At 44.6% G+C, this 23987-nt stretch overlaps 1 protein-coding gene across 6 annotated transcripts in view; it reads right to left on the reverse strand.

The window, feature by feature from the left end:
• The window catches only part of CTNND2 (catenin delta 2), a 1866736-nt gene that overhangs the window by 523685 nt on the left and 1319064 nt on the right, over positions 1-23987 (reverse strand). For all 6 annotated transcript variants that reach the window (XM_033929835.1, XM_033929832.1, XM_033929833.1 and 3 more), the window contains one exon: positions 14657-14870. In XM_033929835.1, coding sequence (XP_033785726.1) covers positions 14657-14870 — 214 coding nt within the window. The remainder of the gene's footprint in view (positions 1-14656; positions 14871-23987) is intronic.

Consider the following 23987-nt stretch of genomic DNA (forward strand, 5'->3'; position numbering starts at 1 on the left):
AATTATATTGATTTATTCTGTGTTAATGTCAAAGGATAATTGCAGAAGTCTTCTTTGTGGTTGCTGAAGTGTATTAAACGGTTTACAAATCATTTGATTAGAGTAAGTTTGCAGAGTGTTCCCTAGAGTTAAAGAATCAACACCTAAAACCAGAATTGAACAATACATTTAAAAAAGTAGGTTTTTCACTTTATTGGTTTTGTCATTTATCGCTCAGCTGTGTCACCTAATCAGTCCTTTTGACAAGAAAGGTCTGATTAACCCAGATGAATAGATAAGTAATGAAAAGTGAGAAAATTAACCAATAAAGCAGAAAGTAGGAGTGACTATTGGAAGCAGAACCTCAGAGAAAAAGAGGCCTTATAAACTGTTATGGTGCTTTCAATAGCACTCCTGGTGCACAGGCAAAATATAGTGTTTTACAAAAAAATATATAACAGGATTAATAAAAGTGAAAATAGGAAACAGTGGTAACTCCAAATTAATAAACAAAGTGACAAGTACACACACTACCAAAAAAAAATTGTTGAAACAAAGGAACAAATAAACTGTCAAGGTGGAAGCTCTCAGTACCAAAATAAATCTATATTTTTCTGTAAGATAGATCAGGACGGGCTTGAGTGGGCTTTGACAGCAACTACTGTGACTGTAAATTAATGCCAGTGTTGGGCAGACTTCTGTAGTCTGTGTTCCATAAGACAGTAAAGATTCTTGGCAGTGTTCTTGATGCTCAGGGCCCTGCAACAGCAAAGTCCTCTGGAAGCTCAGTTGGCACTCAGAGCCTAGCTGACTGGCTAAGACAGAAAGCTTCAGACCCTCAAAGAAACATGACTGCAGATAAATGCCAAATGACTCATCCAGTATGGTAATCCACAGTATCTACTATCTCCTCTCCTTAAAAAAATCCCATGTGCCTGTCCCATGCTTTCTTGAATTCAGATACTGTCTTTGTCTCCACCACCTCTTTTAGGAGACTATCTATGCATCTACCATCCTTTCTGTAAAAAAATATTTCCTTAGATTACTTCTAAGCCTATCACCTCTTAACCTTATTCTTTGTCCTCTCACTCTGGAATCTCCTTTCAATTGAAAGAGACTTGCCTCAAGTGTATTTATTCTACATAAGTATTTAAATATCTCTATCATATCTCCTCCTGCCTCTCTAGATGTTCAGGAGCAACCAGTCTAACTGTTCACCAGGAGGGTGATATTTGGGACATGGAGGGGATGGACAGGGGTAAAGTCTTAATGAAGGAGCAGGGAGATACAATTAGCACTGTCCACATAGATATAAAGAGCATGTAAATTGATTAGTTCTAGAGGTGCTGATTATACTGTTTGAAGGATGCTTAAGAAATTGCCTGCCAAATGTATTAATGTACTTCTTTTCTAATGTAAGTTGTATCAGTTGAATAAACTGTTTAACAGCTCCACTTGCCTTGTTTACAGCACATTTTTTAGATTTTCCTGTGGAGAAAGGAGGGAAATTCCACTCACTAACACCTTTCGTCCAGGTATTTGCATCGGGCACCAAGCATACAAGGAACCGAGGCATACCAGGAACTGTCAGGTCATCCCCAAAGCTAGGAATGTTTATAAGGGTGTTACAAAAAACATAGTTACTCAGCTGTAGCAGGTGTTATCCGAGAACAGCAGGCAGATATTCGCATATGGGTGAAGTCATCCACAGAACACGGCATGGACTGTCAAAAAGTGTACTGTCATTTTAAAACTTTAAGCCTGCCTGTACTGTGTGCGTGCTGTTGCCTTCCCGCCTGACGTTGGCTCGCAGGACCATCAGTTCAGTAACAAAGCTAAGAAGTCAACTAGGGGAGGTGGGAGGGTTGTGAGAATATCTGCCCACTGTCCTCAGATGCCACAGGTGAGTAACTATGCTTTATCTGAGGACAAGCAGGCAGCATATTCTCACAATGCTCCCACCTCCCCTAGTTGGCTTCTAGCTGCCAGGATCATGCCTAAGAGAAGGTTATTAACAACTGCCATGAGCCAGGTGAAATCAAGAGAGTTGGAGGGAAGTTGGCCTCTTAAGTGGAAAATAAATTTTGTAGAACTGCTTCGCTGAACTGACTATCTCATCTGGAATGATTCTCCAAACAATAGTGGAATGTGAACTTGTGGAATGAGGACAAGGTGACTGTTTTACAAATGTCCTCAATGGGAGTGAAATGCAGATGAGCTACTGAAGTTGCCATTAATTGAACTTTTTGTGCAGTGACATGGCCTTCAAGCGTCAGTACAGCTCGAGCATAGCAAAAGGAGATACAGTCTGCCAGCTATGTGAAGATGATTCTCTTGGTGACAGGAGCGCCAAGTCTGTTAGAATCGAATGACAGGAACAGCTAAGTGGAAGTTCCCTGAGGTTTGGTCCATGTAATAAGCAAGAGCATGTTACAGTCCAAGGTGTATTGTGCTGCTCTGTCATGGTGAGAATGTGGCCTTGGAAAGAAAACAGGTATCACTATGGATTGGTTCAAATGAAATTCTGAGATGACTTTTGGGAGGAATTTTGGATGAGAGCAAAGAACCACCCTAACATGGTAGAACATTCTATAAGGTGGATTTGATACAAGCACATGAAGTTCATTAACCTGGTGTGCAGACGAGATAGCTATCAAGTAGACCACTTTCTAAGTGAGATGCTTGAGTGATGAAGTGGAGGGTGGTTCAAATTTAGGCTTCATCAGACTGGAAAGTATAACATTAAGATCCCAAGCTACTGGAGGAGGCTTGAATTGTGGTTTGGTGTGATAAGAGTCCTTTCATAAATCTGACAACCAAAGAATATACAGATATTGGAATTTTTTCTAGAGGTGTATGAAAAGCACTACCGTATTTTCACGCATATAACGCGCGCGTTATACGCGTTTTTACCTACCGCGCATACCCCTCGCGCGTTATATGCGTGAGCGCGGTATACGAAAGTTTTCAAACATAGTTCCCACCCCGCCCGACGCCCGATTCACCCCCCCAGCAGGACCACTCGCACCCCCACCCCGAACGACCACTCGCACGCGCTCCCACCCGCACCCGCATCCACGATCGGAGCAAGAGGGAGCCCAAGCCCTCTTGCCCGGCCGACTCCCCGACGTCCGATACATCCCCCCCCCCGGCAGGACCACTCGCACCCCCACCCCGAAGGACCGCCGACTTCCCGACAATATCGGGCCAGAAGGGAGCCCAAACCCTCCTGGCCACGGCGACCCCCTAACCCCACCCCGCACTACATTACGGGCAGGAGGGATCCCAGGCCCTCCTGCCCTCGACGCAAACCCCCCTCCCCCCCAACGACCGTCCCCCCCCAAGAACCTCCGACCGCCCCCCCAGCCGACCCGCGACCCCCCTGGCCGACCCCCACGACCCCCCCACCCCCCTTCCCCGTACCTTTGGAAGTTGGCCGGACAGACGGGAGCCAAACCCGCCTGTCCGGCAGGCAGCCAACGAAGGAATGAGGCCGGATTGGCCCATCCGTCCTAAAGCTCCGCCTACTGGTGGGGCCTAAGGCGCGTGGGCCAATCAGAATAGGCCCTGGAGCCTTAGGTCCCACCTGGGGGCGCGGCCTGAGGCACATGGTCGGGTTGGGCCCATGTGCCTCAGGCCGCGCCCCCAGGTGGGACCTAAGGCTCCAGGGCCTATTCTGATTGGCCCACGCGCCTTAGGCCCCACCAGTAGGCGGAGCTTTAGGACGGATGGGCCAATCCGGCCTCATTCCTTCGTTGGCTGCCTGCCGGACAGGCGGGTTTGGCTCCCGTCTGTCCGGCCAACTACCAAAGGTACGGGGAAGGGGGGTGGGGGGGTCGTGGGGGTCGCCAGGGGGGTCGCGGGTCGGCTGGGGGAGCGGTCGGAGGTTCTTGGGGGGGGGCGGTCGTTGGGGGGGAGGGGGGTTTGCGTCGAGGGCAGGAGGGCCTGGGATCCCTCCTGCCCGTAATGTAGTGCGGGGTGGGGTTAGGGGGTCGCCGTGGCCAGGAGGGTTTGGGCTCCCTTCTGGCCCAACTACCAAAGGTACGGGGAAGGGGGGTGGGGGGGTCGTGGGGGTCGCCAGGGGGGGTCGCGGGTCGGCTGGGGGAGCGGTCGGAGGTTCTTGGGGGGGGCGGTCGTTGGGGGGGAGGGGGGTTTGCGTCGAGGGCAGGAGGGCCTGGGATCCCTCCTGCCCGTAATGTAGTGCGGGGTGGGGGTAGGGGGTCGCCGTGGCCAGGAGGGTTTGGGCTCCCTCCTGGCCCGATATTGTCGGGGAGTCGGCGGTCCTTCGGGGTGGGGGTGCGAATGGTCCTGCCGGGGGGGGATGAATCGGACGTCGGGGGGGGGGTGAACGGAGAGTCGGGACAGCGCACGGAGAGGCGGGGCAGTGCACGGAAGTCAGGGGGGTGAACGGAGAGTCGGGACAGCGCACGGAAAGTCAGGGCAGTGCACGGAAGTCAGGGGGGGTGAACGGAGAGTCGGGACAGCGCACGGAAAGTCAGGGCAGTGCATGGAAGTCAGGGGGGGGTGAACGGAGAGTCGGGACAGCGCACGGAGAGGCGGGGCAGTGCACGGAAGTCAGGGGGGTGAACGGAGAGTCGGGCAGCATGCGCGGTATAATCGTGAGCGCGTTATACCAAAGTTTTTGTGCTTATCATCGTGATTTCTGCGCGCTATACACGTGTGCGCGTTTTATACGGGTGCGTGTTATTTGCGTGAAAATACGGTAATAGCACTGAGATGAACTCTGATGAAGTTGTATTGAGTTAGGCGTAGAAGATAGTCGAGCGCCGAAGGGAGCGGATAAGTGATCGGATCCAGTGCATTAAGTTCACACCAGATTGCGAAACAAGTCCACTTGAAATGATAACAGCATTGTTTGGAAGGTTTTTTAGAGGCTTCAATGATAAGAATATAAGAATAACCTTACCAATGGTCCATCAATCCCAGTAGCCCGTTCTCACGGTGGGCAATCTAGGTTGCTAGTACCTGGCCAAAACCCACTGGGAAAGAAATACAACGTTGTGAGAGCTAACGAATGCAGATTAGGATGGAGAAAAGATCCTTTGTTCTGCATCAGCGAATTGGAAAGAGTTGAAGTGTGTTGGGTTTCTCATACACTAAGTTGTAAGAGGAGAGGGAACCATAGTTGATGTGATCATCGAGATGCTATGAGAATCATGGTTGCCTGTTCTTGGCAAAGTTTGAGCAGAGTCTTCCCAACTAGAGGAACCGAGGCAAGGTTGTTTTAATCACAATGGGTCGTTAAGGGGTGTTTAGTTTGGAAGCTGTACCAGTGCAGGACCTCATGGACACACCATTTCTCCTATAATAATTTTCATTCATTCAAGATAAGTGTTTGATTTAACTACATTACATGTCAGAATATGCTTAGAGTGAGTTTTTGCTATCTGGAGGGTGGTGTATGGGACATTCAAGTGCCATGATGGTCCCAGCAAACAACCAGCTAGTACGTTCATTTGTACTTTATAGTACTTTATGGTTGGTGATCTGAGCACTTTAAATGCACTTGATGCACTTTATATGTATGTTTAAAGTATTTATTTATTTATTTGTAACTTGTGGAGTATTTTTGATATCTGTTTTTCAACACAAGCATTTATATTTAAAGCTCTTTATTGTACTATGTATACAATAAGATTCATCTGCTGACAACTCTGGATAACCACTGGAAGAGTGTGGAGATAAGTCAGAGTCATACTCCTCAATGTCAGGCCTCGTAGATTGAGACCAACAAAGTGAACTTTGAGGAGAATGTTGATGTAAATGTGTTGAGGAATGTCAAGAGGAGTGTCAAGAATGAAATGATGAACTGATCTCTATCAATGATGATGGGTGCCTCCTTGATCTGAATGCTCGACATTGTGGTGTCTGAGAACGATGCCTCAATGGAGTCTTAGGGCAGTGCTCAGATTGGGCTGAGGCTGTGTACATTGATGCAGGAATTGTCACAGAGTGTGATTGTACATCCCAGCTAGCTCCTTCTGCAACACCACTCGAAGTAGTTCTTGCAGTACCGATATTGACAAGGGTACATTAGACGCTGGTTATTCAGGTGTTGGGGACCTTGATGTCAAGGCACACCTTAGAGGAGACACTAACTGCAAAGGGTGCGTTGATGGTGAAGATGCTTGGGACGATGCTATTGCATGCTTGGAGGTGGAAACATGTTTATGCTTCTTAGCTTTTTTCAAGGTGACGGTAGCACAGATGAAGAGGTGGTGGAATGAGTCGTCAATGTTATTGGTGCTAGTATTGATCGATGTTGGGCATCAGCATCAGAGTCTCCAGGCATAGTCGATGTACTTGAAGTTGAACTGAACAGCTTCTCAAATTTCAACTTTCTGGCCTTCAGCGACATCTTCTGCATGCGAGAGCAGAGGATGCAGGATATATCCTGATAATCAAGATCTAGGCACTGGACACACCAGTTATGTGGATCCTTGTATAAAATGGTCCTGTAGCTTTGAATGCACTTCTTGAAGCTACTAGGAGCTTTCGACATCCAAGGAAAAACCGCCGACGTAAAGTCAGAGGACACTATGGTCCAGGAAGGTTGAGTAGATGGTACATCAAAAAAAGGTTGATGCTTCCACCCTAAACATAGGCTGAAAAGAGCCCGAAGGCCCAAGAAAATGAAAGGAAAGAAATATGACAAAAAGAAAAGGGAAAAAAATGAACATAAAGGCACAAAAATGTCACAAGTTTGACATGCTTAGAGAGACTCTTAAGGAACAGTGGAAAATTTAAAACTGATGGTCCTGTGAGATGACATTGGGAGGGAAGGCAACAGCACGCGCGTGGTGTGGGCGGTCTTAAAGTACACTTTTTGACTGTCTGTGCCTGGTTTTGTGGATGATGTCACCGATGTGAGAATATACTGCCTGCTTGTTCTCAGATAAAGAAACTTGATAGTTGTAAATAGATTGCCTGTTAATATATTCTGGATTTCACACCGGGGGAGCTGGGAGGAGGAGGAGGATGGAAAAAGAGTTGTAGAGGTAGAACAGTTTGGAAGGGAAGTTATGTGTGTTTTCTTGTATCTGTTAAACAATAAATTTAAAAGAAAAGAAAGATTGGCATATCTATATTGCCTTTTTAATCTAATCATAATATTTTTTTCAGGTAGGTAACCAATGCCATGGTATTTTAGTAATGAAATTTTTGTGCATTGTTTACTGGATCCACCTTCCATTGCCCCTCCCTAGATACATCCATTTATGATCAGAATGAAGCCACAACTGCCAAATTACCCTGTTTCAGGAGGGACAGTTTTTGATCAGTATTGTTTTTTAACATGCAACTCAAAGCATTAGGATATTTAACAGTCCCAGATATTTCTCAATAAAGATGCAGGCCCCAGATAGGATTATCAAAAATCCAGCAGTGGCCTAAAATCTCCCTTTTGGAACAAGGTAATTTTGAAGCTCTGGTGAAGCACTGTTGTTCTTCCTCATAATGGGAAGGGGGGGGGGATGCATGGAGAGAATTTCAGCATGCCTTTAGTTACTAGAATAAACGTTCCTAAATATTGCCTTCATTATTACAGCCAAGACAAATTAAATAACTTAAGGCATGTTTAGACCCAAGAAACTTTAAGCTTTTAAGAGATTATTTCTCAGTACCAGTGATGAAATATGTCAGACTAAACTTGCAGTATAATAATAATTCTTTATAATCTAGATGACAAAGGCACGTATTTGCAGATCCAACTGGATGAAAAGTCTGCAGGCCTACGTGCAATCAATGCTCCCTTGGAGAAAATAAGATCAACAAGTGAAACATTTCGGAAGAAAAATCACTGAACACTGTGGAGAATGAAATGGCATCTACAGTAGCTGACAATATGCTGATGGCAGCAACCATCAAGGAAAAAAAAAAGATAATAGCATTCTGAAGGTGGTACGAGAGACAGAGAGACCATCATAAATTGATGTAACATAGTAACATAACATAGTAGATGACGGCAGATAAAGACCCAAATGGTCCATCCAGTCTGTCCAACCTGATTCAATTTAAATTGTGAAGTTGAGCAATGACAAAATACAGCTTCTAATATGTGAAAGAAAGTACATGGAACATATCTGAAAATGGCATTATCTGAGAATGGCATGCAGCCAAAAGAGAACAAAATAGAGGCCACAGTATCAATGCATCCACCAACAGACATTTAAGCATTGTAAAGGCTGTAAGGAATGACTAGATATTTAGCACAGTATATCCCAAAAGAAGCATTTTTACCTGTATCACCTTCTAAAAGTATGCCATACAGCAGTTGCAAACTGACGCTGAAAGAAGTGCAGAATGTTTATGATCCAAATGGGGAAACAGAAATTCAAGAGATAAAATCAAAGACAGACAAGGATTTCACTTACGGCCCCCTTTTATCAAGCTGTACTATAAGGTTTTTAGCGCGGGCCAGAGCGGTAAATGCTCCCACGCTCATAGAATTCCTATGAGCGTCAGAGCATTTACCTCAACGGCCTGTGCTAAAAAAAACTATAGAGCAGGTTGATAAAAGAGAGGATTAATATGGTCACTGCCTAGGCAGAAAAGGTATATGAAGCTAGACATGAAATGTTAGTAATAATGGTCACTCTAAAAATACTTCATCCTTATGTTTATGGGAATGTGGGTTTCAGTCATATCATAAGCCATTACATGTTCATACTTACAAGTAGTAGCAAGGAACCAAAAAGCTTCTCTATTGTTAAAATGAGGACATTTCTGGAGTCCCTGTGCCTAATTCAGCCTGTGTCTAAAGCAGTGGTCTCAAACTCAAACCCTTTGCAGGGCCACATTTTGGATTTGTAGGTACTTGGAGGGCCTCAGAAAAAATAGTTAATATCTTATTAAAGAAATGACAATTTAGCATGAGGTAAAACTCTTTATAATTTTTAAATCTTTCCTTTTGGCTAATACTTTATAATAATATTGTAATTTATAGCTAAAGAGACATATGATCAAGAAATTGTTTTATTTTACTTTTGTGATTATGATAAACATACCAAGGGCCTCAAAATAGTACCTGGCGGGCCGCGAGTTTGAGACCACTGGTCTAAAGTGAAATATTTGAGGTTGAGCTTGAGTGTTTATCACTGAAAGCAGGTATACCCTTCCAATATTCTAGAGAAAACTATAAAAGGTTCTGCTTATTTTTGAGCTAGAGGAATAGAAATTGGGATTTGCTTCTAGGGTTCAGAGACTGTAGAGCCCTCTGAGGCATAGGGCTACAGAGAAACAGCAGGAAGAGACTTCTCTTGCAGACTGGCTAGGCTTAATCAGTTAAGAGGAGTTAAGAGAAGCACAAATTGATCAGAAGTTCTGAAGTCAGAGTTGCTACTGAAAGCAGCAGAAGTCTGAAGGCACTCAGCCAAAGGTTCCAAAATAACTGAAGCTGCAAGACTTGACGAGAGTAATTCATTTTCTTCTCATCTTAGACGCACAACTCATCTGCTCTACTAGTAGTGATTTTTGTAAGATGTGTCATCTGCGAGTGATGCCTCCATATAGGTTAATTTTGTGCATCCAACATGACAGTAATAAGCTTCACAGCTAAGCTAGAGTTTGTAGCACATAGGCAGCAGTATATTATCTCCGGTAAAGTCTTGGAGTGTTTTGCTTCCTTCCACTCACCAGGACTCATCTCCCCTATAGTGTGGTCCACTTGGGGCCACAGTCACACAATAAAATAAGTAAAGACTGCATAATCCTACAGATGATGCTATTTCACTTTTTAAAAATATATTTGTATATAGAAGACAAAATACAATCTTTGTGGTTAAAGCGTCCAGAATATGGAACTCCTTATCATCATTTATTAAGGAAGAAAAATCACTAAGTAAATTTAAAGGACTGTTAAAATGCTGGTTGTACAAGGATGCTTTTGAGACCTAATCATCTGAGTCTCTTTTGATCCCATTCTCTGCATAAACTCACATGTCTTCTGTCTTAGGCTCTGATAAATTTAATTTAAATTCAATTTTCTTTTCAATTTTTATCAATACTTTTCAATTTTTTACCCTCCTTTTGTACTTTCCTTTCATGTGTCCTTTACTATGCTTATTGTAGTTCTCCCTACTTCCCTTATGTATCAGTATGTCATGTCCGTGTGTTTCTGTTGTAGTTAATAATTAAAACCCTGTTTTTAATTGTAAATTGCTTTGAATTAATGATATTGTGATACATTAAAATTTTAATAAAACTTGAACTTGAAACTTGAAGATGTACCGAGTTCAGAAGTATTCTTTCTGTTTTTAAATTCTTTATTTATACAATTTTAAACCGCTGAAAAAGAAAAATCATCTTGCTAGTAAATTTCCCAAACATTTTCAGCTCAACCAAGAAGAGAATGACATGGATATGGTTCAATATCTAAAACAATGTCAAAACGTAGAGTTTCGTTTCTACAAATTGGCTCTTAACGAAATAAGATAACACTCTTTTCAGTTACAATGGCAAAATAACACTCAGAATTTAGGAAGGTTGGTTGGACTGGGAACTTTTCAGCACCACAACGAAACAATTCCTCACTCATAGGGGAAATCTTCCAAAGCTTTCAATGAAGATTTTCTTCTCTTTCAAAAATCCAAACAAACAAGCAGCTGCTCCTGCCCTGAGAGTGAGAGGACATATGACTGAGTGCTCCCCTTGGAACCCTTGAAAAAGCCTTTCGAGGCGAAACAGGTCCCGTCGGGCCTTAAAGTTGGGGCAAGCAATATCTGAATATAATAAAAGATAAAGATTAAGAATTACCATAGTTGTTTGTTTGGATTTTTGAAAGAGAAGAAAATCTTCATTGAAAGCTTTGGAAGATTTCCCCTATGAGTGAGGAATTGTTTCGTTGTGATACCAATCATTACCTCACCTTCTGTCTTCATTACCTTGTAACTTTTCAGCACCCCCACGTAGATAGCTTGATAAGAAAATCTGAGTTTCTAATAAACCAGTTACATCTAAGATGATTCTGAAGTCATGTTAGCTCTTCTCTCCCACCTATCTAAGAGATGTAGTAAATTCTATTCAAAGGTGGCAAAGAACCTTGCAGATACTTCAGGGTCTCTTTCAAAGATCTATAAAACAAATCTGTGGAAAATTCTAAATTCTTATATTTAGGTGTCTGGCTACATTTTCCATAAGCTCCAGCTTTCTATGAACAATCTTATTCGACATCAAGGCTGCCTGAATCTCTAGCATTCTTTACTTTTGCAGGGGTGTCAAACTCAATCGCATAAGGGGCCAAAATCCAAAATGTAGGCGAAGTCAAGGGCCAAATTTTTTATTAAGATACGTGCTTACCCCCTCTTTTACTAAAGCGCTAGCTGACTTAGTGCGTGTAAAATGCTAACGCATCCATAGAATATAATGGGCGCGTTAGCATTTAGCATGCACTAAATCAGCTAGCGCGCCTTAGTAAAAGGAACCCTTAGTCTTAGTAGAAGTATAGGGTTACAATCTCTCCAACCCCATGCTGGCTCTGTGGTGTAAACAAAATAAATATAAAAGACGTCTCCTCTCTTTTAGGTACTAGTTCACACTTGCTATCTAACACCAGCTCTGACAGGGTACACATTTCAAATCTGACATATTGTAATCACAAAATAGGAAATAAACTTATTTTTTCTACCTTTTGTTGTCTGGTCATTATTCAAATCATGTTGGTCCCAGGCTCTGGGACAAACGTCTTCTGATAACTCGTTTGCCAGGGTCTTTGACCAAAGGGCCGCCGCATGAGCAGACTGCTGGGCACGATGGACCACTGGTCTGACCCAGCAGCGGCAATTCTTATGTTCTTATTTATTGTTTTCTTCTTTCTCCATGCTAACCATCCATCTTCCATCTCTGTTCTCCCCTTCCATTTCCCTTCACTCCCCCGGAGGTCTGGCATCTTTCCTTTTTTTCATCTCCATTCCAGCAGCTGCAGCAATGGACCCCACCATCCCCAGATTCATCATCTCTTCTTTTCTCACTACCCTTTCATCTAGCATCTCTCCCTCCTTCCCCACTACCCCAGAGTCTACCATCTGTCCCTTTCTCTTCCCAACTACCCTCCTACCTGCACGGTGTTAGTTCATCTTTTGAAACCTAAATAACCTTCAGAGCGAACCACTGCCCAGGTTGCCCAGAGGTCCTGGCAGGGTCCCACGCTGGCTTATGGTACTTGTCTACCAGCACACGGCTGTGCTTCACCAGGGGCACCAAGACCACTTTCTCCGCCTCCTGATGGAATTTATGGTCTAGAAAATGCTCTAATTGAGCATCTAAGCAACCAGAAGCAGAAGAGGAGGCAAAGCCCGAAGCTCCTGCCTCCTTATGTGCCACATGGCATGTGGAACAATGACCCCCTTTAGATAGGCATCCGCCGTCCATCTGACATGAATATGAAGTACTGAGGAGTCCATCTGTACTGTTTTCTGTTGAAAATAGGGGGTATTGAGGCAGATAGAGACTTTTAAAATAAAATTGTGAAATCCAAGATGGCCACCACAATAGTGATTCTGGCGCCTAAAACGGCATGTGGAGAAAAAATGCCAACACAAAAAATACAAGGAAGGGGTTTTGGGAAGTGGGGGACCTGATCCCTAACTTTAGAAACCTTCAAAAATAACTTTTAAAGATCCCCTCCCATATACACATACAATTTTCCCCATAGGCAGCAATAGCCTTACTCTCTGTGTCATGCTGCTATGCCACAGACAAGCCTTGACTCCAACAGATGGCTTGCTTCCTCAGACTGCCGTCTAGTCCCTGACGTGGAACTGGACCTCAGACCGCCACCAGAGCCATGCGACATCATGGGAGGAGAAATGCAGTCGCCCCCGATCCTGGATAAACTGCCACAGGACCCACTCAGTCTGTGCTCAAGCCCACTGTGTACAGAACCTGGGGCGAGCCACTCAAGCCCACTGCGGATGAACCTGAGATGAGATTGCTCCCAAGGGTACAGACCCTGAGCTCTGAGAACTACTGAGGCAGACTGGGGGTGAATTATGCGAGGCATGTGCCTGTGGGCTACAGACCTTAGCCCCGAGAGTCTGTATCTTCTTGCAGCCAGAGATACCCCAGGGCGACCGGGATCCTCTGCAGCATTGAAAGTCTCCAACTGGATAATAAAAAAACCAGAAAATAATAAATATTAAACTTGAGTAGAACAGACAGGCTCCCTACTCCTCGTTTGTAGAGAGTAAAACTGAGTGGGTGGAGCATGAAAATAAACAGCGGGCTCTCTGCAACCCTTGCAACTAATGGGGGTTTAACCAGATGGTCAAGACTAATAGTCCTGTTGCACAAGAATAGAAGGTAACTATATGAGCTTGTAAATTCCTTGTGTCCTGTGGCAACTTACATAAACAAGAAGTAATTAAAAAAAAAAAAAAAATCCAAAATCTTGTTGAGTCATTCTATAGACAAAGAAAGGCCAGGGCCAGAAAGAGGAATTTAGATTTAAATATACATAATCGAGTAAATAGAAATATATCTTCAATAAATAAAAAAATATTTAAAAAAATATTAAGAATAAAATATCACCCAATTAAGCAGATAAGAAATATACAGTGCAGTATAAGGAATTGCTTTGTATCTCCCCATCCCTCAGCTAAATGTAACAGCAAATTAAGGGGCCTTTTTACTAATATTCACTTCTAAGCCCCGCTCTTCTTTTTTGCACAGAAGTACTTTATCCCCTATATTGTACAGTTTCCTTAGGATTTTGCAGTCCAAATACACAACCCTGCATTTTTTAATATTAAATCTTAGGTGCATTCTTCAAGCTTTATTAAATCCCACACCATTATTATTATCCACAGCATTATAGTTGTTTACCCTAATACAGATTTTGGTATCAGACCTTACTAGACAGTTCTTCCGCAATATCATTTACAAAAATGTTAAAATGAATTGGACCACAAACCAATCCTTGCGGCAAACACTGGTAATGTACCTTTAGAGTGAGCTCCATCAGTTTGTATTGGGTTCACTTTAACAAAAGATCATGGAATGCCTAGGGTAAAGCCTCCAGCTAGATCAGTGGTCTCAAACTCAAATCCTTTGAAGGGCCATATTTTGGATTTGTAGGTATTTGTAGGGCCGCAGAAAAATAGTTAATGTCTTACTAAAGAAATGACAATTTTGCATGAGGTAAAACTCTTTATAGTTTATAAATCTTCCCCCCCCCCGAAGGCCTGCATGTTCCCCCCTTCTTTGCAGCATCCTCCAGCTTCCTCCCTGGCCTCCCGGGTCTTAGTTTCAGCTAATTACCGCAGCCTGTAGAGAGAATCGTCAGTGCTATAGCATTCCTTGCAGGCTGCTATTGGCCTCTGCAGCATGTTCCCTCTGCCGCGGTCCCGCCCCCTCCTCTGACATCAGGGGCAGGATCACGGCAGCCTGCAAGGATAGCTACAGCACCAGCAATCCTCTCTGCAGACTGCATTAATTATTTGAAGGTAAGAGCGGGAGGCCGGGGGGAAGCCGAAGGACACTGCAAAGAGCAGGCAGCACTAGTACAAACTGTGGGCCGCACAATAGTACCTGGCAGGCCGCATGTGGCCCCCGGGCCGCGAGTTTGAGACCACTGAGCTAGGCTGAGTGATATGAAAATTCAGTAATTGCATATTAAGGAGCAAAAAAAAAAAAAAAAAGAAAAAAAAGAATGTCTTCATACCTGTTACAAGTTCCCTAATTTCCAAGTCTGTTGTTTTTCGAAGTAGTCGCACTAAAGCCGGGATGCCACCACAGTTTTTCAGGGCAATTTTGTTGTCATCATTTGCTTTCCCATATACCAAGTTCCTTAAGGCTCCACAGGCACTGCGATGGACCTCTGTCATTCTATGATCCAGCAAGTCCACCAGTAACTGGATGCCTCCTTGTCTTCTTATCTGCAACAGTAAACAGAACAGTGGATATAAAGCAAAATCTTACCCCCATGTTACTTGGTATCATTTGTAAAAGTATATTATAATTGCCATATTTCTGAAAACAAGATTAGAATGAAGTGATTACAGGGTATAGTTAGTGTCCTACATTTTGCTTTCATTTTCCAGGTAATTTGAGTGTCTATTTTATGAACAAATATAGGAGAAAATCAATGGAAAATAATGATTGATTTGCAATGGCAGATGGCAGGAAAGCAAGTAAACTCTCTGTCACAAATTATTTATTTCCCTTAGATATCCAATGCAAACATCTTTTCTCTTCCTCCCATCCTCTAGTGAAAACCCAAACAACTCACGTAGATACCAATTAAACCATTTCAGCACCTGTCAAACGGACTATGTGGTTTACATCATTTTGTGCCCGTGTCAAAAGCTATACGTGGGCATGACCACTAGACCGTTCAAGACTCGCCTTGCTGAACACAAGTCCAACATAAAAAGACAACAAATAAAAGAACCACTTGTTCAGCACTGTATAGAAAAAAACCACACTTTTGAACATCTTAAAGCATGCGTCATAGAAGTCATTTATAAAAATAACAGAGGAGGAGATAGAACAGCTCATCTAAAACGCCGAGAAACATTTTGGATTTTCACACTACAAACTCTTTATCCCAATGGGCTTAATGACAAGATTGATTGGTCTTGTTATTATTAAATCAATTATTTTGATCTTTTTGTTTCATAGCTTTTTGGCCAATTTCAGGCTGAAGATAAAAAATTTTTTTTGGATCTTCCTGATCACATGCTTCCTTTAAGCATGACGCTAGCGACGTTAGTTACGTCGCGATACGCTCCACTGCAAGCACCAGGATTGGTGCTTGAGTAATTTAAAACTCAGAGCGTTCTGCCGGCTCGTTGCCATTTTCAATTTTCCAACACCACGGAGGATATGTAAGAATCTGGTCCCGTTAGTTGCTGTTTAAATTTCACTATAACTTTCAACTAAACTCTGTTTAAATGTTGAAGATAAGTTATGCTGTAGTCAATCTGCAATGTAAGCAATTTTATATTTCAGGCACTGCTATTTTCCCCTGAGGAAGCCACATCGGGTGAAACGGTGGCCCCGTTGGGAACCAGTGCAGACTACACAAAGATAAGTGCTTTTAAAATTGTGCACTATCTTCTTAAAGAAATGTTTATTTATTTCTTAAACTAAAAAATTAAAAAACTTGAAAAACTTTAAAAAAAGCCATTTGCCGATGAATGAGAACTGTGACTGATGAGATGCAACACATAAAAGTGTTTAGAAATTCATAGGAAGTAATTTTGTATTCCTGTATTTACCTATACTTCCTTAGTACTTGTAATTCAGTTAGTTAGGTGCCATTGACTCGTGTTCGAGTCCTAGCGACTTGATGAATTACAGATCTAAAAAGAAATTGGTTTTATGCTAGTCCGGTATGGTCCTCCAGAATCATCCCCATGGTTATTTTCAGCATGTCCAGCCATTTGATTGCAGATCACTCTCTTCACCTGATTCCTTCAATCTTCCCAAACATGAGGCCCTTCTCCAATGATCTTTCTCTTCTGACAATGTGACCATAATAAAACAGTCATAACTTCATCATTTGGGATTCGAGTGACATAGCTGGTTTGATCTCTTCCAGAATCAATTTGTTAGTTCTGACAGTCCACGGCATGCATAAAATCATTCTCCAGCACCAAAGCTCAAATGATTCAATCTTTTTTCTGTCTTGTTTCTGTAGTGTTCAGCTTTCGCATCCGTAATTGACTACTGAGAAAATGAGTGCATGGATAAGTCCGATCTTTGCTTGGAGTATTATTTCCTTGCCTTTGAATACTTTGTCGAAAGCCTTTTTGAAGAGCAAGCAGTGGTGTACCTAGCATATGTGACACCAGAGTCCCATCATTTTTTTTACCCTCTCCCAACATCTGTACGAAAACATGATTTTTAGTAACAAGCCACACGTCACACATGAATACTGTGACAGGGAAGCTCCTGTCACCAGTTTAAACCCAGTTTTAAATCCTGCCATGCAAAGGGCTGCCCCTATTCCTAAGCCCAGGAAGCTGCCCATTAACCCTGTTCCTATTACAAAGAGCCAACAGGCAGGGCAAGGCAGGGAGAGAAGGGCAGAAACCACAATACCTGATTTAGGGCACTATAATCCCTTTTATAAGTCCTTGGGCAGTTCTCCAGTAAAGCCTCTGGTAAAGAAGACTAGCCCAGGAAGGGTTAAGGAAAGGGGCGGAGCTGACAGGCAAGACGAACCCAGAGGGAGAGTGGGAACGAGCCTGCAGTATAAAACCAACACACCTGGGAACACTCAGGGGAACTCAGGAACTGCAAGAGAGAGACGTGCCGTGCAGAGCAGGAAGGAAACAGCTGGGAGTTTTCTTTCACAGTCCCGAGCTAAAGAACAGGCTGTCCTACAGCCCTCACGAATTAACAAACTTCTGGCTCCCAGGCAGAAGCCCAAGGGAGGAGAAAGGCTTCCAGAGCAGGGCTGGCCTGTAGCTGCCCCTGAAGGGAATTCCTATCCAGCCTCAGAGAGCGGGGAGTCCCTAATGGAGATAGATATAGAGGTCTCTGAAGGAAGTGAAATGGAGTGCAGCCTGGGATCTCCTATCTAATTACAGTCAATGAGGTAATGAATGGGGGAGGGGAATGAAAGTTAACGTCTTTCTGTGCAGCGTTCTTTCTCCCTTAGGCAGGACTGTAAGGAAGTGTGAATGGGTCAATTAGAGCCCGAGAGATAGGCCTTGCAGAGAGAGTGAAGGAGGTGGGAACCCTAATTACCTTCAAAAAAAAGCCTGAATGGGAATTCAGTGACCTGACTTTTACATAGCCCTGAATAGGGGAACTTTTGGGTGGGGACTTAGACCAGTCAGATAAGGGTGGATGGTTCCCCAGCCCCTACCCCAGGAGCATAAGGGTAGTGGGGGCATGGTACTTCAGGTGGGTCAGGTGGGAAAAGCTTCCTGAAGTATCCACAGGCACAATTGATGAAACTGAAGAAGAAAAAAACGTTTTTGTTTATTTGTGGTTTATGTGCCTGAACAGCAGTCTGGACTCTCTTATAAAGGAGAAGCATTGCTGATAAGAACATAAGAACATAAGCAGTGCCTCCGCCGGGTCAGACCACAGGTCCATCCTGCCCAGCAGTCCGCTCCCGCGGTGGCCCAAACAGGTCAAGACCTGTCTGAATCCCCAGAGGGGGTCCCCTTGCCACCCTGGTTTCCCATTTAAGTCCTAGCTTCCCATCGAAGTCCTAACCCTCCAGTCTTGCACATGCACGACCTGGTTGGGTTTCTATATTTATTACCTGGTTAGCTTTCTATACCTGTGATGGATCCCAGCACCTCTCTCAGTATCCCACAATCCCTTTATCCCTCAGGAATCCGTCCAATCCCTGTTTGAATCCTTGTACCGTACTCTGCCTGATCACTTCCTCCGGTAGCGCATTCCAAGTGTCCACGACCCTTTGGGTGAAAAAAAATTCCTTGCATTTGTTTTGAACCTATCTCCCTTCAGTTTCTCCGAATGCCCCCTCGTACCTGTTGTCCCCTTCAGTCTGAAGAATCTGTCCCTATCCACCCTCTCCATGCCCTTCATGATCTTGAAGGTCTCTATCATATCTCCCCTGAGCCTCCTTTTTTCCAGAGAGAAGAGCCCCAGCCTATCCAACCTCTCGGCGTATGGGCAGTGTTCCAGCCCTCTTACCAGTTTGGTTGCTCTCCTTTGGACTCTCTCAAGTACCGCCATGTCCTTCTTGAGGTACGGCGACCAATATTGAACGCAGTATTCCAGATGTGGACGCACCATCGCTCGATACAATGGCATCATGACTTCCCGGGTCCTGGTTGTTATGCCCCTCTTTATGATGCCCAGCATCCTGTTGGCTTTTTTTGAGGCTGCTGCGCACTGTGCAGATGGCTTCAGTGATGCATCCACCAGCACACCCAAGTCCCTCTCAAGACCGCTGTCTCCCAACAATGCCCCCCCAATTTGTAGTTGAACAACGGATTCTTTTTCCCTATATGCATGACCTTACATTTTTCCATGTTAAAGCGCATTTGCCATTTGTTTGCCCAGTCTTCCAGCTTGTCCAGGTCCCTTTGCAGGTCCTCACACTCCTCCCTGGACCTAACTCTGCCGCACAGTTTGGTATCGTCTGCAAATTTTATAACCTCGCACTTTGCCTCCTTTTCTAGGTCATTGATGAATATGTTGAAGAGTAACGGCCCCAGCACCGATCCCTGTGGCACACCACTCGTGACTCCCCGCCAGTCAGAATATTGGCCCTTTACTCCGACCCTCTGCAGTCTACCCGACAACCAGTGCTTGATTCATCTGTGCACATCCCCTCCCACCCCGTGGTTCCACAGCTTCCTAAGCAGCCTTTCATGTGGCACCTTGTCGAAAGCCTTTTGAAAATCGAGGTAAATGATGTCTATGGGTTCCCCATTGTCCACCCGACTGCTTATTCCCTCAAAGAAGTACAGAAGGTTTGTTAGGCATGACCTTCCCTTACAGAATCCGTGCTGGCTTGTTCTCAGTAGGCCATTTCTCTCGATGTGCTCGCAAATGCCGTCCTTGATCATAGCTTCCACCATTTTCCCTATTATTGAAGTCAGGCTCACCCCTCGATCCCTTTTTGAAGATGGGTGTGACATTTGCCAATTTCCAGTCCTCTGGTACCTCTCCAGTTTTCAAGGATAGGTTGCAAACATGTTGGATTGTGCCCGCTATTTCTTGTCTTAGTTCCTTCAGAATCCTTGGGTGGATCCCGTCTGGGCCCGGTGATTTGTCGCATTTTAACCTGTCTATCTGTTTGAGGACATCCTCCTTACTTACCTCTATGTGCTCCAATTTTTCAGCCTGTTCCCCACGCATGAGCTCCTCTGAGTCCGGTATATTAGATGTGTCTTCTCTCGTGAAAACCGACGAGAAGAACGTGTTCAACCTCTCAGCTACCTCTTTATCCTCCTTAATCACTCCCTTCCTATCCCCATCGTCCAACGGCCCCACCTCCTCTCTCGCTGGTCGCTTCCCCTTAACGTAACTGAAGAATGCCTTGAAGTTTTTCGCCTCCCTGGCCAGCCCCTCTTCGTATTTCCCTTTTGCTTTTCTAACCTCTCGGTGGCATTGTATTGTTTGTTTCAAGTCCACTCAGCCAAGAGGGACTATTTGAGACCCAGTGCCTTGAAATGGGGGATAATAAAAAGAAAAACTTGAACTTCACCAAGTGAGCAGTGTATGCTATTTTTCTACTGAGATTATCCAGTGGGAGTCCTCCAGGGAGCGCTCCGTCCTGCGCCTGGGACGGGAGCCGGGTTGCCAGCGCTAGGCTTATCCCTGGCCCCACCACAATACCTAGGAAAAGGCAGCATCTTACATACTGCAGAAGCAGTACATCAATACACCCATTGTAAAACTAAACAAGCCAGACTAGTACAGATCAATCATACACCGTCAATCCTAACAGAAAACCATGTCTTTCGAACACACAGAAAACATCTTCCTCTAATATGGAATATGTCATCACAAACTAACACCTCCCCCTTTTACAAAACTGTAGTGTGGATTTTAGCCACGGTGGTAACAGCTCTGACGCTCATAGAATTCTGAGCATCAGAGCTGCTACCACCACGGCTGGCGCTAAAAAACGCTCCACAGTTTTGTAAAAGGAGGGATAAAATAGAAATACATAGACAAAGGTTAAATTGAACCAGCAAGAAGCTGGACTCTGCATACAATGCAACACCACAGAAACAGTGACACATGTCTCCTAAAGCAATAAATAAATAGAAAATTTTTGTTCTACCATTTTCTTCTCTGGTTTCTGCTTTCCTCATCTTCTTGTTACTCTCTTCCTTCCATCCACTGTCTGCCATCTCTCTGCCCCTATATGGCATCTTCTCTCCTTCTATGCCCCTTCCAGAAACTGTATGCCTCCCCATTCCATCTCTCCTTTCACCCCCGTTGGTCTGGCATCTCTCTCCTCTCCTTTCCTCTCCTCTCCCACACCTCTCTTCTGCAATCCCTTTCTTCCCTCATTTTCCTTTTCAATTTATTTTCTCCATCCATCTAGATTACGTTCTTACTACCCTCTCATCAATTTCCTTTTTTACTCTCTACCTACAGCTCGCCACCTCTTTCCCTCACCTCCTCCAGTATTTCCCTAACTCAATCCTTTCCCCCCCCATCATGTGCCCTCCTTTTATTTATCCCCTCCTTCCATCATGTGCCCTCTTTCTCTACCCCTTCCATCTAGCTAAAGAAGTACTGCCTGGGCTTTACAGTCCCCAGTTATGTCTCTAGCAGGATATATATTTCAAATCTAATATATTCTAATGATAAAATAGAAATAAAATGATTTTTTTCTACCTTTTGTTGTCTCTGGTTTCTGCTTTTATCTTCTTTTCACTCTTTTCCTTCCAGCGTCTGCCCTGTCTCTTCAATCCAGCATTTGCCCATTCCATTCACTGTCTGCCCCTTCCAGAAATTGTCTGTGTCCCCCTGCCATCTCTCCTCTAGACTCCCCCCCCCTTTGGTCTGGCATCCATCATCTTCCCTCTGTTCCCTCATGGTCTGGCATCTTTCTCCTTTCATCTCTCTTTCCTTCCCCCCTGTGGTTTTTAGCATCTCTCGCTTCTCATTTCCTCCGCTGAGATCTGATATCTCTGTCTCCTTCCCTGTTCTCTGGCATCTCTCTCTCTTCCCTTTCCTTCTCTGGTCTTCCTTCTTTATTTTCTGCCTCCATATAAATTAAATTCTTTCTTACTATGCAGTCCTCAGTTTCCCTCTTTTCACTGTGTCTACCCACAGCATGCCACCCCTTTCCTTCACCCCTCCACTATCTCACTAACTCTATCTTCTTCCCCCATCCAGCATATGTCCTTTTTCTTTATCCCTCCTTCCATCCAGTATGTGTTCTCTTTCTCCACTTCCATTCAGCATTTGCTCTCCCTTCTCCCCACTTCCATCATATGCCCTCTTCTCTCTCCCCACTTCCATCATCTGCCCTTTCTCCCTAGTTCCATCATCTGCTCTCTTCTCCCTCCCCACTTCCATCATCTGCCCTCTTCTTTCTCCACTTCTTCTTTCTCCCCATCTTCCAACTTCCATCATTTGCCCTCTTCTCTCTTCTCCTTCTCCCCACTTCCATCATCTGCCCTCTTCTCTCTTCTCCTTCTCCCCACTTCCATCATCTGCCCTCTTCTCTCTCCCCACTTCCATCATCTGCCCTCTTCTCTCTCCCCTTCTTTCAACTTCCATCATTTGCCCTCTTCTCTCTTCTCCTTCTCCCCACTTCCATCATCTGCCCCTTCTCCCCACTTCCATCATCTGCCCTCTTCTTTCTCCCCACTTCCATCATCTGCCCTCTTCTCTCTCCCCTTCTTCCAACTTCCATCATTTGCCCTCTTCTCTCTCCCCCTTCTCTCTACTTCCATCATCTGCCCTCTTCTCTCTCCCCCTTTTCTCCACTTCCATCATCTACCATCTTCTCTCTCCCCCTTCTCCCAACTTCCATCATCTGCCCTCTTCTCTCTCCCCTTCTTCCAACTTCCATCATTTGCCCTCTTCTCTCTCCTCCTTCTCTCCACTTCCATCATCTGCCCTCTTCTCTCTCCCCTTCTTCCAACTTCCATCATTTGCCCTCTTCTCTTTCCCCCTTCTCTCCACTTCCATCATCTGCCCTCTTTTCTCTCCCCCTTTTCTCCACTTCCATCATCTGCCCTTTTCTCTCTCCCCCTTCTCTCCACTTCCATCATCTGCACTCTTCTCTCTCCCCCTTCTCCCAACTTCTATCATCTGCCCTCTTCTCTCTCCCCCTTCTCCCCACTTCCATCATCTGCCCCCTTCTCTCAATCTCTCCATCCATCATAGGCCCATCTTTCTCCCTTCCTCTCACCTTTCCAATTTTGGCAACAAGATCGGCAACGCCCCCCCCCCCCCCCCCGCGATGACACTTAAGATCGGCAATGGGCCTCCTTCTACCTCCGGCATCAACAGAACTTCAGATCAGCAATGCGGTGCTCAGTCCAAAGCTACCCTCTGACTCAGCTTCCTGTTTCCACCCAGGCAGTTCAGTCAGAGGGAAGCTTTTGACTGAGCACTGCATTGCCGATCTGAAGTGCTGTTGATGCCGGGGGTAGAAGCAGGCCCGTTTCCGATCTTAAGTGTCATCGCGGGGGGGGGGGGGGGGGCGCGTTACTGATCATGAATTGCGTCGCAGGGGGGGCGCCGATGCCGCTCATCACCGCTGCCAATGCCTCCAATGCGATCTTGCCGGCCCTGCACAGACCGGCACCGGATGACCCGGTCCTGGCCGGCTGTGCACTCCCCTAAGGCGTGAATCCGGGGCAGACCGACACCCCCCCCGCCCCCCCTTGGTATGCCACTGCAAGCAAGTGCTATTCTGTGGAGTATTTCTTCCCTGCTAGTTGCTTTTTTGTTTACAAAAGAGCCTGGGAGATTGAAATCATTTACAACTTAAATTCTATTGCCTTCAGACTCAAAATCTTCATCATTTTCCATGTTCATGATCTTCGTCTTGTTTATGTTCAGTTCTAATCTTATGTTGTGACTTTCAGCTTTGACTTTTCTCAGTAGATATAGCATGTCGTCTTTGCTGCTGGTGATTAGTGTTGTATCATCTGCATCACACAGGTTGTTCATATTTCAGCCACCAACTTTGAAACCAATACTCTCTTCTTCCAAATTTGCTTTTCTGAAAATGGCTTCGTAGTAAAGGTTGAATAGGTAAGGTGATAAGATGCATACTTGCCTGATGCCACGTTTTACTGGAAACCAATCAGTGTTGCCATATTCTGCTCCCACTGCAGTTTCTTGATTTTTGTAGAGACTCTTTATCAGCTGAGTTACTTGTTTGGGTATTCCCACACAGTCAAAAGCTTTGCTGTAGTTGATGAAGCAAAAGTATAGGAGCTTTTGTTGACATTATGTCCTCCTTCATCTCTCATATGTCCATGGTGCAATAATCTCTCTCCTATCCCTCCAGCAAATCATAATCTACCCTCTACACTTACTAAAACAATCATCTACCATTCTCTTAATCCTTTAACTGC

This window comes from Geotrypetes seraphini, chromosome 2 (genome assembly GCF_902459505.1).
Source record: "Geotrypetes seraphini chromosome 2, aGeoSer1.1, whole genome shotgun sequence".
Taxonomy (NCBI): Eukaryota; Metazoa; Chordata; class Amphibia; order Gymnophiona; family Dermophiidae; genus Geotrypetes; species Geotrypetes seraphini.